Source organism: Protopterus annectens, chromosome 12.part0 (assembly GCF_019279795.1).
Source record: "Protopterus annectens isolate FY-2018-M chromosome 12.part0, PAN1.0, whole genome shotgun sequence".
Lineage (NCBI taxonomy): Eukaryota > Metazoa > Chordata > Ceratodontiformes > Protopteridae > Protopterus > Protopterus annectens.
In genome coordinates, this window is record NC_056746.1 from 119697852 (window position 1) to 119710926 (window position 13075).

Sequence of the window (13075 nt, forward strand, 5' to 3'; positions counted from 1 at the left end):
GACGCAGAAATCCAAAGACTCTGGTATTCAGGCCGGCTGAGGGCTACCTGCAAGCAGATAACCCAAATGTGATGACTGCAACAGTGAATGCAGTTGAACATCTACATTTATGGTAAGTATACACAACTGTACTTTATTCCCTTACGGGATGGTATAAATAGCTTCACTGCACCTCCCCCCTCAGATGGAACTGGCAGCTGTGCAGAGTTCTACACCCATGCTTTATACAAGCACCTGTTTAACTGCATTGACTCGGCTGTACCTGATAGGACCAAAACAAGCTCCTCAAGAAAGAGCAAACCTGCCTGGTGGACAACTGCCATTAACAGGCTTTACAATAAGAGGAAGAAATTGCTGTCTAAGAGTAAGAGGGAGCAAGCCCTAAACTGGAAACGCTCCTGCCGCAGCTTAATCAAACAAACTACGATTCCAAATTAGCTTCCTCAGTTAAGGACATCCATAAGGCGTTATTTAGTTACATCTGTAACCAAAAAGGAAAGGGACAGATTTGTGCTGAACTGGTAGTTGATGAGACCTCGTGTGCTGAGCCTGTGGATATAGCTAACCTGTTGTCCGACAGGTTCTGTGAAAACTTCACTTCCCTGTCCCCACCACACGATACCCCATGATATCCCTACCTTGTATCTCTAAAGAGCAGGTCGTAAACGCTCCCTCAAAGGCCAAAAACACAGCATCTATTGAACCTGATAACATCCCGGGTTGCATCCTACATGGGCTCCAACAAGAATTAGCAATACCATTGAGTACTCTTTTCAGTCATAGCCTAAGCACCGGCTTCGTCCCAGCTGAATGGAAAATGGCCACCGTTATTCCCTTGCACAAAGGTCGTGCTTCCACTGATTATGTTCTTTTTCAGGTCAGTAGCTACTTCACATGCAGGACTAAAAGTGGAGGTGTCTCTATTTACATTAAAAATAAATATACTTCAAGGCTGGTCAAACAGGATAATGCACTTGACAGCTCCATGCTCAAATCACTGTAGGCAAAATCCAATACCACTCTTGCTTGCAAGCTGTAAGCCCCCTTGTATGGCCCAGGAAACCCATACCATGTATTTAATCTTATTAGAAACACTACCCATCAAAACCAAACCATATTCGTGGGTGACTTCAATTACCCCACTATTAACTGGAAATCCTATACGACACCAAACATACTGGCAGAGATTCCTGGATTTTTTATTCAGAAACTCCATGGACCAGATAGTCAGTACACCAGCCAGGGGTGCAACCATACTGTATCTCATCCTCACTAATATAGGAGTGCTGCACAGCTCCTACTGTAATGTCTTCCCCTGGTAAGGTCAGACCACAAAATGGTCTCCTTTGAAGTAAAAATAAAACCTGGATCCCCAGCTAAATATGGAATATTAATGAACTACTGTAAGGCTAACCTCCTGCTCTTAAGTGATAATCTGGCAAATTTCAAGCTGTCATATTCCCTGAGAACACTGCTGCCTATGCAGAGCTGTTCACAGAATCTCTGTACAAGCATGTTAATAGCTGCACAGAAGCAGCTGTGCCCACCAGGAAGAAGTACAGAACTAACTCAAAAAACAAACCACTCTGGTGGGATCACAAAATCAATCGGCTGTATAACAGAAGGAAGAAAATCATGGCAAAAATTAGGAAGTGCAGCACCCAGCAAGATAAAAGCACTTGCATCAAACTAAACAAAAAACGTAGAGGACAAATAACGTCTCCCAAAGCCAAGTTTGAGGTAAGTTTGACCTCCCAGGCCAAGGACAACCACAAAGCATTCTTTAGCTATGTCTGCAGCCTCAACGGCAATACACAGTTATGTGCTGAGCTCATTGTAAATGGAGCCACCTATAATGAGGCAGAAGATATAGCAAACCTCCTGGCTGATAAATTCAGCTCCACCTTTACCCTTCTCTCACCCTCAGCCTTCCCTCAGGAAATGGGAACAGGTCCTTTAATGCTGTCTCTAAGACCATGAACACTGCATCATTGGGACAAGACAGTATCTCAGGATGCCTTCTAAATAGCATGAAACATGACCTATCTGAGCATCTGGAATTACTATTTAAGTGTAGCCTCCAAACAGGCTTTATGTCTCATGAGTGGAGAACAGCAACAGTTGTCCCTCTGCACAAAGGTGGGCCATCTACAGATCCTGGAAACTACAGACCCATAAGTCTCCCTAGTTTTATATGTAAAGCCGTGGAAAGAATCATCATGGAAATGATCATCAGAGATATAGTAAACCTCTTCGTCAAGGGCATATCATGCCTACTCTACCTGGTGGGCTTCTCTGAGAAGGTACATAAAGCAATGAATAAGGGAAAAATGCTTCACACTGCCTACATTGACCTGGCCAAGGCATTTGACACAATATCCCACTCTGGCATTGTCGACAAATTCAAGAGGTTAGGTACAAATTCGTATGTCACCTGGTGGATAACCAACTGGCTCACAGACAGGACCCAGGAAGTTAGAATTGGGGTGTCCACCTCTACAAAGAGGCCAGTCACAACAGGATTCCCTCAGGGCTCAGTCCTTGGGCCGCTCCTATTTGGCATTTACTTCTCTGACGTCAAAGCCAATGTCAGTGGTCTCTGGCTGACTAAATTTGCAAATGATTGTAAATTAGGAGTTGTTATTGAATCCCACACTGACACAAATGTTCGCCAGGAGGGTCTGACACCGACAAACAATTGGTGTCAGAGCCAATGACTAAATCTAAATGCCAAGAAATGCACAGTAGTATCCTTTGGGAGTTCATCCACCCATGGTAACTATCATATTAATAACATACCCATTAGAGTTGAACCTGTAGTCAGGGACTTGGGGACACACAAAGATAGCAATCTAGCCTTTGACCATCACGTGTCTACAGTGGTGAGGAAATCATTCTATGTTGCGCAATGTATAAACAAAGGTATGGCATCTAAGTCCAAGGAAGTAATTGTTTCACTGTATTCAGCATTCATCAGACCTATCATTGGGTACAATGCCCCCTCAGGCATATCCAACAATTGGAACATCCACCAAGGTTCCTCACTAAAAGAATATAGGGTGTATGTAAAATGTCCTTTGCAGACCACCTCAAGGCCCTATCCTTGTATTCCGTCTCCTACAGGCTTTTGAGGGGAGATCTATGCCTGGCATACAGGACATTGTTAGACCTCACTCTGATGGACCTACTGCATATCCACAAAACAAACAGCACCAGAATTATCCATTCTAAAGACTAACCTTGCCTGTGATATAAATAGGACCTGCTGGAGAGACAGGTATGTATCCCAGAGACTACCCCATCTATGGAACAGGCTCCCCATCCATGTGAAGCAGAGTTCCTCCCTAACCCAATTCAAGTGCAACTTGGAGAAGTGGATGAGAAACAGGACGTTCATCCTTGGTTTGGCACCTGTGTCTCTAATGGACACAGGCAGCCTGTAAATAGTTCATCTCTCAAGCCCCTGTTTGTAAATGTTTCATCTCCTAACCCCCTGCTTACACATATCAAGGGTATCAGAACATGTCAGAGATTTGGGATCCATGACTCGGCTTAAAAAGGCCCTTGTGATTGTTAGCCTAGAAAACACGTATGAACAAAGTTTTATAGGAGTAAATGGAAAAAAAATTCTTGCATTGGGCTGTCCAGAGACATTTAGACCCCTTTTCAGCACCCATTCCAGCTATTCTAGATTTTTCTTACTTCCATATTTATCAGCACTGCTGCTGTTCTACAGGAAATATTCACCTTGCAGCTATCTCTAATTTTCATGTAGGACATAATCATTCCTGTGGCATCTTCTAAATTATGCAAAGCTTTGCTTAGAGGTACCTTTTTACTCTGACCCCCCCCCCCCCCCCAATTAAGGGACCCTACTCCACCATGGGATTTAAATATACTTCTTCAAGCCCTGATTCTACCTGCATTTGAACCAGCTGCAAGGTGGATTTAACATTTTTGTCTTGGAAAGCTGTTTTTCTAGTCGTGATCACATTGGCCAGACAAGTATCAGAACTCCAGGCCCTCTCTTCTAAGCCACCATATCTAATTTTTCACAAGGACAAGGTGTCTTTTCACATTAATCCTTCCTTTGTACCCAAGTTGCCTTCAGAAACAGCTATCAATTAGTCCATCAACCTGCCTGTTTTCTTTCCAAATTTTTCCAGGAAAAGAGAATACATGCTGCACCTTTTAGATATGCATTGGCAATCTTGGTTCTGTCTCAACAGAAGGAAAGATTTCAGAAAATGAGATCAGCTGTTTTATTTCCTTTTCCGAAGTGAAACTGGGTAAATCTGTCTTAAAGGTGACTTTAGCCACATGTCTCACTGACTGCATTTCTTTTGCCTATAGGGAAAATGGACTGACACTTCATAAACCTCCTAAGGCTCATTCCCTTAGTTCTATGGCCACATCCTCTGCCTTCTGGTTTAGAGCTTCTATAGCTGGCATCTGTGAAGCTGCCACATGGTCTAACACTCCTACCTTCATTGATCACTATATATTGGACATTCTTTCTAGAAACAGGGCAGTGCTTGGCTCTGATGTACTCTAGAATATCCTTCCTTGTTGACCACCCAGGGGTTTTCTCTTGCTGGGGACTCTGTCCCATCAGTTGAGGAATGGACGTAAAAGACATCATCAGATATAAAAGTTATGTTCTTACCATGACAATACATCTGCGTTATCTGTTTTCATCCTTCCTCAACCTCCCGCCCTCCAACCCCCCTCCTGCTAAAAAAAATGTATTCCTGGTCTCCTAGTTTGACCTGAGAAGTGTTGCATCACTTGACTGTTGATGACATCACTTGACTGTTGATGACATCACTTGACTGTTGATAAGCACCAGCTCTTTCCTCTTTCTTCTCCATCTTTTGTGCAGTTTTGACTGGGACATTGTTATAACTTTTTACTGAATTTTTTGCACTTTTTAGCTGCTGTAGACAGTGTGTATGCTGAAGGGAGGGCAGATTTGATGTGAGGTAATTCTTAATAGCCTGAGGATTGTAGGTAAGGGGAGGAGCTCAAGCTACAGATCCAAGTCTTTAGAAGTTACCATAGTTGGAACAGAGACCCATCGGTTAAGTAAGGATGAAAACAGACAGCACAGATGCAGTTATGGTGAGTACATAACTTCTGTTTATGGTAAGTGCACTTACACAATTGTACTTTCTGAGAATTACAACAGGCATCTGAGTGGGATGTAACATCTTGCAAGCTGCCTCTTGCTGTGAGTTGAAGGACTTCAAGGCCACCTTGTTTAATGCAGATGAGATAATCAATGCATCGCAGTCCATTTTCTTAGAGAAGTATATGTATTTGTGTAGTTATGACAAGTCAGGGTTGAGAAATTATAATGTTGTTTTTTAAAGACACCACTGGATTGTTTGTTTTGTGTAGGGTTTTCAGTTGTTTAGCTTATCAGGTTTCTGAAATGGTTAAGCTCATTTTATAAATTTTTAGTTTTTTGATGGCAAACAATACAATTACTTTGGAATACTGTTTCAAAAAAGATTGAATATTTTCTCCAGTAAGGTTCATAAAATGATTGCATTCAAAACTGGAGGCAGAATGTCATTGAATGCATATTTGACAAATGATGACTCAACTATTGCAGATTTCAGTTACTCATCCCAGAAGGTCAGATATCAATATTTGTACAAATCACTTGGTAGATCTGTGTGGAATTCATAGAAATGGCACAGCAACATAACTGGTGCTGCACGCACAAGTTGAGTTGTTCCTCTGCGTTAAATGTAGGTCATAGTGATACACATTTAAGGCAGCACCGCATGCAGTCAAACCTGACTGTAAATCACTCAGCACTGCGGTAAATGTAGGTCATAGTGATGCACATTTAAGGCAGCTCCGCATGCAGTCAAACCTGACTGTAAATCACTCAGCACTGCGTTAAATGTAGGTCATAGTGATGCACATTTAAGGCAGCACCGCATGCAGTCAGACTTGAGTGTAAATCACTCAGCACTGCGTTAAATGTAGGTCATAGTGATGCACATTTAAGGCAGCACCACATGCAGCCAAACCTGACTGTAAATCACTCAGCACTGCGGTAAATGTAGGTCATAGTGATGCACATTTAAGGCAGCTCCGCATGCAGTGAAACCTGACTGTAAATCACTCAGCACTGCATTAAATGTAGGTCATAGTGATGCACATTTAAGGCAGCTCCGCATGCAGTCAAACCTGACTGTAAATCACTCAGCACTGCGTTAAATGTAGGTCATAGTGATGCACATTTAAGGCAGCACCACATGCAGTCAAACCTGACTGTAAATCACTCAGCACTGCATTAAATGTAGGTCGCAGTGATGCACATTTAAGGCAGCACCACATGCAGTCAAATCTGACTGTAAATCACTCGGCACTGCGTTGAAATGTAGGTCATAGTGATGCACATTTAAGGCAGCACCACATGCAGTCAAACCTGACTGTAAATCACTCAGCACTGAGTTAAATGTAGCTCATAGTGATGCACATTTAAGGCAGCACCACATGCAGTCAAACCTGACTGTAAATCACTCAGCACTCCGTTAAATGTAGGTCATAGTGATACACATTTAAGGCAGCACCGCATGCAGTCAAACCTGACTGTAAATCACTCAGCACTGTGGTAAATGTAGGTCATAGTGATGCACATTTAAGGCAGCTCCGCATGCAGTCAAACCTGACTGTAAATCACTCAGCACTGCGTTAAATGTAGGTCATAGTGATGCACATTTAAGGCAGCACCACATGCAGTCAAACCTGACTGTAAATCACTCAGCACTGCATTAACTGTAGGTCGTAGTGATGCACATTTAAGGCAGCACCACATGCAGTCAAATCTGACTGTAAATCACTCGGCACTGCGTTGAAATGTAGCTCATAGTGATGCACATTTAAGGCAGCACCACATGCAGTCAAACCTGACTGTAAATCACTCAGCACTGAGTTAAATGTAGGTCATAGTGATGCACATTTAAGGCAGCGCCGCATGCAGTCAAACCTGACTGTAAATCACTCAGCACTGCATTAAATGTAGGTTGTAGTGATGCACATTTAAGGCAGCACCACATGCAGACAAACCTGATTGTAAATCACTCAGCACTGCGTTAAATGTAGCTCATAGTGATGCACATTTAAGGTAGCACCGCATGCAGTCAAACCTGACTGTAAATCACTCAGCACTGTGTTAAATGTAGGTCGTAGTGATGCACATTTAAGGCAGCACCGCATGCAGTCAAACCTGACTGTAAATCACTCAGTACTGCGTTAAATGTAGGTCATAGTGATGCACATTTAAGGCAGCACCACATGCAGTCAAACCTGACTGTAAATCACTCAGCACTGCATTAAATGTAGGTCATAGTGATGCACATTTAAGGCAGCACTACATGCAGTCAAACCTGACTGTAAATCACTCAGCACTGCGTTAAATTTAGGTCATAGTGATGCACATTTAAGGCAGCACCACATGCAGTCAAACCTGACTGTAAATCGCTCAGATGGATACTCTACAAGTCTGCCCAAGGAAGCAGTGCAGGTTATTATTAGAGGACACACAGAGAAACATACACACAAGTACACTCATATGGGAGCATGCACACACACGCGCGTGCGCACCCTACAACTTATACCTACCACAGTGGCTATCTGATAGGGGATGTTGAGCAGCATAGCCACTATAGTCTGCGTCAGAGCTCTAACGTGCCCTTGCTGTCACGAAATGGAGACCACACACACTGACATGCGCACCATCTCAGACACTCGCATCCTAAAACACACACACAGACGTACACACATTCAGTACCAGTGTACCCTGTTTTCCCACTCTATCCACCCATTTCATTGTTATTCTGCAGGCATCGAACACACACAGCCCCCCACATGCAAACAATAAGCAGTCATGCACGATCAGTTATGGCACCTACTCACACTGTGTCCCTGTACTCACAGACACACACACTACAGGTGTCTCTTACTTGGATAAGAAGTCCAGTGGGGTGAAGCTGCTCTGCTTCGCCCTGCACAGATTCCCAAAGGAATGCATAGGGAAAGCACTGCTATTACTTTGTGCTCTTTTACAAACTTTGTGTTCTGCCATAGCTGAACTTCCCTCTCGTACAGATATCTGTGAATCACCCTCACCATCACCATGCTGTGCAAGTCTTCAGTGTCTGGCAGTGCACCTGGGAGATAAGGGACTAATTTGTCTGCAGTACCAGGCAACGTGCCACCTGTGAATTGAGAAGGCCTTTGTATAGTAGGTAACCTGTCTGCAAATCACAGCCCTACAGAACTAAACATTGTTTTTCCACTCTAAAAGTACTCTTAAAAAATCTTCTCTTGAGTAAAGTCTAAATACTTTACTAAATTCATTTAGGATATAGTATTCTGGGAAATGTACACCAAATATGTTGCCTGAAGTGCTAAAAAGAACTAAGTCTTTTATTTGGTGAATAGTGTTCTCTCTGTTATGCCATTTTTAATGTTTTGTATCCAAAACATGCCTTATGTGCATTCTCTTAGATATTATTTCATATCAGGTCTTGAATGTGGGAGCTGCTATGTTTCAGATCTGCATCAACCTTTTTTTTTAATTCTTTAACACAACTTTTTAAATTTCCACTCCTCTAAAATAAAAGATAAAAACTAGTTGCAATTTTAAGTTCCACATCTTAAAAAGATAAAAACTAGAATGGTTGTTATGTTGCTGTGTTAGCTGTGAATTGCATTAGAAATTTCTATGATTTCATATATTGTCTTAAACTTGTTATTACTAATGCCAGCCTAATCAATGCTATGTCATAGAAGCATAAAACCCTAAGGCCCAGGTAAGCTGTGTTTGATTGGTGGTGAGGCATCTGAGGTAAAGGTAAAAGGAAGATGGGCGTGCCTGTTGGGTGTACACTCAGAAGCACCTTGTGGTTGATCCCACTGGAGGCCGAGAATGCAAAGGGATGCATTCTCTTTTGGGAGGCAGGCATTAGCTGAATTGCTGAGTGTGTGGGGGGGGGGGCAATCCATCATCATTCCCATTACATGTCTGCCCCTAGATGTTATCAGTGCACATAAAAGGTGGACAATCTCAGGCGTACAAAAACCCCTCCTTTGCAGCAATGCACTACTACCCTGGGGGGTCCTTGACCTCCTCACTGGCCCTGAACATTGCAAAATGTTTCAGGCTACACTTTTTGGGTTCTGCAGACCTGATGACCAAGGAGAGGCTCCCTGGAGTAGCCAATGGCCAGCTGCCTTGGGGGTTATTTAAAAAAAAAAAAAATATGTATATATATATATATATATATATATGTATGTATGGGGACTACTTGATATGGTCGAGACAATATGATCAACATTTGAAATCTCGACCATTCAAGTAAAACACAAAACACCCCCCTCCACCCCTTTCCACACCACACCCCGTAACTTTAATATACCAACTCCGTGATCGCACTACAGTGCGGAAGTGGAAATCTTTCCATTCCGCATTGTAGCGTGATGCTGGTTCCCTATGGGCGACATTTCAAATGTCGATCATATGGTCTCAGCCATATGAATGTCGACATTTTGAAATGTCGACCATTAGAAGGGGACCCATATATGTCTATACATATATATATATATATATATATATATATATATATATATATATATATATGTGTGTGTGTGTGTGTGTTTGTGTATATAACATCATCAGTCTGTTATCAAAATGTATTTTATAATTGGTTAAGCAGAGGTTTAAGGTCCATTATTGTGTAACCTGATGTTCCTGGTCTTTTTCTGCCTTTATATGTAGTGGCTGATGGTGTAAGTAGTGAGGCTGTCAGTCTGTAAAACTCACCACCTTGTAATTTTTATACGCCAGGTGAGTTCACACCACCTCAGTCATTACTGGGCTTTTAGTAAAGCATTGTTCCTAGAACTGCTCAGAGTATCAAAAGAGTAGTTTGTTCTACACGTTAGTGGTAGGTACAGGGGGAGGAGAGATCTTTTCTGGTGTTGTTAAGTAAAGTAATTAAATTCCTTGTTTGTTTCTTGTTCAATAGAATATGTCATTTCAAAGGCCAAAGTGCCAGTGAATCACTAAAAAGTATTATAGCTTGATCATGAACTGCATCATACTATGTGAAATGCTGTTGTACTCTTGCCAAAGATACTCGCCTGTTTTATATTAGAAAATGTGCTCACTGAACTGTAGGATAACCAAGCCTTGGTTTTATATTGAGGTAATATCACTTAGATTTTATGACTAGTAATACCTGTTAGTTTTCCATGGTATGCCATAAATGGAGCATCAAGTGCAGCGACTGTTAAACAGTTGTTCAGCACAGCGGCTGTAATGTTGGCACAGTGCTCACTTGTTTTATAACATTTACTCCTGAGCCAGACTTGTGTATAGATATTCTTAACAATGTGACACCTATTCACAGATTCAGACTCTATTACATGAGTCAACTAAGATAATATCATGGATTCCTTACGTATGTGTGGTTAGTAGTCACATATGTGATATGTAAAGCAAGTGTTCCTCATTGTGGTAGTGAAGGCCTTTGCTTAACGGTCTCAAGTTAAGAAAAAAAAAATGGAAGAAGGAAAGTAGAGAAGTTGTATGAAAATGCAAATCGCCCGTGTTCACACGGTGCATTCGCGTAGTTATCAGGAAAGGGACAGCATTCACCATTATGTACTTGTCAGTGAACTGTGACTTATGTAACAAATTATTTTACCAAGGCGCTGAGTCATGTGGTACACTTTAGTATTCTTTTCTGGACATTCATTTTTTTACCATTTGTCTTCATTTCTTATAGAATAAATCTCAAATCTTCCCTCCAACATCTGGTGGTGCAGAAAAGATGTGCAAAGACTTAAATGTACCTCTTCTTGGCAAAGTGCCTTTGGATCCTAGGATCGGTGAGTCCCCCTGAAAGCAGTTTCCCTGGAAATTTGTCAGATTTTTTAATACATAAAGTAACATCTGTCTCTCTTAACAGTCAGAATTTATGTCACTTGTGATGTAGTCCTAAAATGACATTTTTTAATTATTATATTTACTTCAGCTTATACTAGCATTATGACCCTGTCTGCAAAATTGATAATCTTGGTATTTTCAATGTTGTATGTAGAAGATTTTGCTTCTTTTGGCCCTTTCTCTCTATATATGTCCCCTTGTAAGCCCCAGTCTCAGAAGACTTCTTCCTCTGCCATTTTTCTAGTGGTAAAGGCCAACAGGAGAAAGGGACTAACTGCAGCAGCTGTTACAGATAGAAATATTTATTTGTGGTTTTCTCCCTTGTGCTGAAAACAGTGATACTGGTGGTCATTGCTATATGCATGGTGAAACAAATGAGGTACCAACTCTAGGCACCAAATTGTAGCAATGCGGTACCAACTCTAGGCACCAAATTGTAGCAATGAGGTACCAACTCTAGGCACCAAATTGTAGCAATGAGGTACCAATTCTTGGCACCAAATTGTAGCAGTGAGGTACCAACTCTAGGCACCAAATTGTAGCAATGAGGTACCAACTCTAGGCACCAAATTGTAGCAGTGAGGTACCAACTCTAGGCACCAAATTGTAGCAGTGAGGTACCAACTCTTGACACCAAATTGTAGCAATGAGGTACCAACTCTAGGCACCAAATTGTAGCAATGAGGTACCAACTCTAGGCACCAAATTGTAGCAATGAGGTACCAACTCTAGGCACCAAATTGTAGCAGTGAGGTACCAACTCTAGGCACCAAATTGTAGCAGTGAGGTACCAACTCTAGGCACCAAATTGTAGAAGTGAGGTACCAACTCTAGGCACCAAATTGTAGCAGTGAGGTACCAACTCTAGGCACCAAATTGTAGCAATGCGGTACCAACTCTAGGCACCAAATTGTAGCAGTGAGGTACCAACTCTAGGCACCAAATTGTAGCAGTGAGGTACCAACTCTAGGCACCAAATTGTAGCAGTGAGGTACCAACTCTAGGCACCAAATTGTAGCAGTGAGGTACCAACTCTAGGCACCAAATTGTAGCAGTGAGGTACCAACTCTAGGCACCAAATTGTAGCAATGCGGTACCAACTCTAGGCACCAAATTGTAGCAGTGAGGTACCAAATCTAGGCACCAAATTGTAGCAGTGAGGTACCAACTCTAGGCACCAAATTGTAGCAGTGAGGTACCAACTCTAGGCACCAAATTGTAGCAATGCGGTACCAACTCTAGGCACCAAATTGTAGCAGTGAGGTACCAACTCTAGGCACCAAATTGTAGCAATGAGGTACCAACTCTAGGCACCAAATTGTAGCAGTGAGGTACCAACTCTAGGCACCAAATTGTAGCAGTGAGGTACCAACTCTTGACACCAAATTGTAGCAATGAGGTACCAACTCTAGGCACCAAATTGTAGCAATGAGGTACCAACTCTAGGCACCAAATTGTAGCAATGAGGTACCAACTCTAGGCACCAAATTGTAGCAGTGAGGTACCAACTCTAGGCACCAAATTGTAGCAGGACTTGCAACTTAAGGTTTGACGGCTTACGAACTATAAATCACATTTGCATTCAGTTGTCAACTTTTAAATTCTGTCTGCCAAACTTCTGTTGTTTAAAGGTAGCGTGTAAAACTATATTTAAAAAAATAAATGATGATGGACAGTTTAAGAACCGTCTTATAAGTTATTATCCATAACTCATTAGACAGCTTGTAAACTGTAAAATTTATTTTTTTAAAGATAGTTTAGTAAAGTTAGGGGAAAAAGACTTTTGTTAGACAATTTGCAGGCTGCTCAGTAAGCAATTTCTTTATTAATTAATTTATTTAAAGGCTTGGAGCTAGGGCACATAGGTGATGCTGCCCAAGGCACTAGATTTGGGTAACATTAACAGTTGCTAACCTTGATTACAGCTGTTTTAGTGATTGTTACAGCAATGGGATGCTCATGTCGATACCTTCCAGAAGAGTTTCATCACCTCCTGTTGCTGCACATCTTTTACTCTGCTGTGTCACATGGTCCTCACCAAGCACGAGTCTGCAGAAAGGAATAGTTCGTATGCAGTCTGGAAAACTGAGAGGTCTCACTGGG

At 41.9% G+C, this 13075-nt stretch overlaps 1 protein-coding gene across 1 annotated transcript in view; it reads left to right on the plus strand.

The window, feature by feature from the left end:
- NUBP1 (nucleotide binding protein 1) overlaps positions 1-13075 on the plus strand; it is an 858175-nt gene that overhangs the window by 554931 nt on the left and 290169 nt on the right. The window contains exon 9 of the mRNA XM_044089138.1: positions 10812-10914. Coding sequence (XP_043945073.1) covers positions 10812-10914 — 103 coding nt within the window. The remainder of the gene's footprint in view (positions 1-10811; positions 10915-13075) is intronic.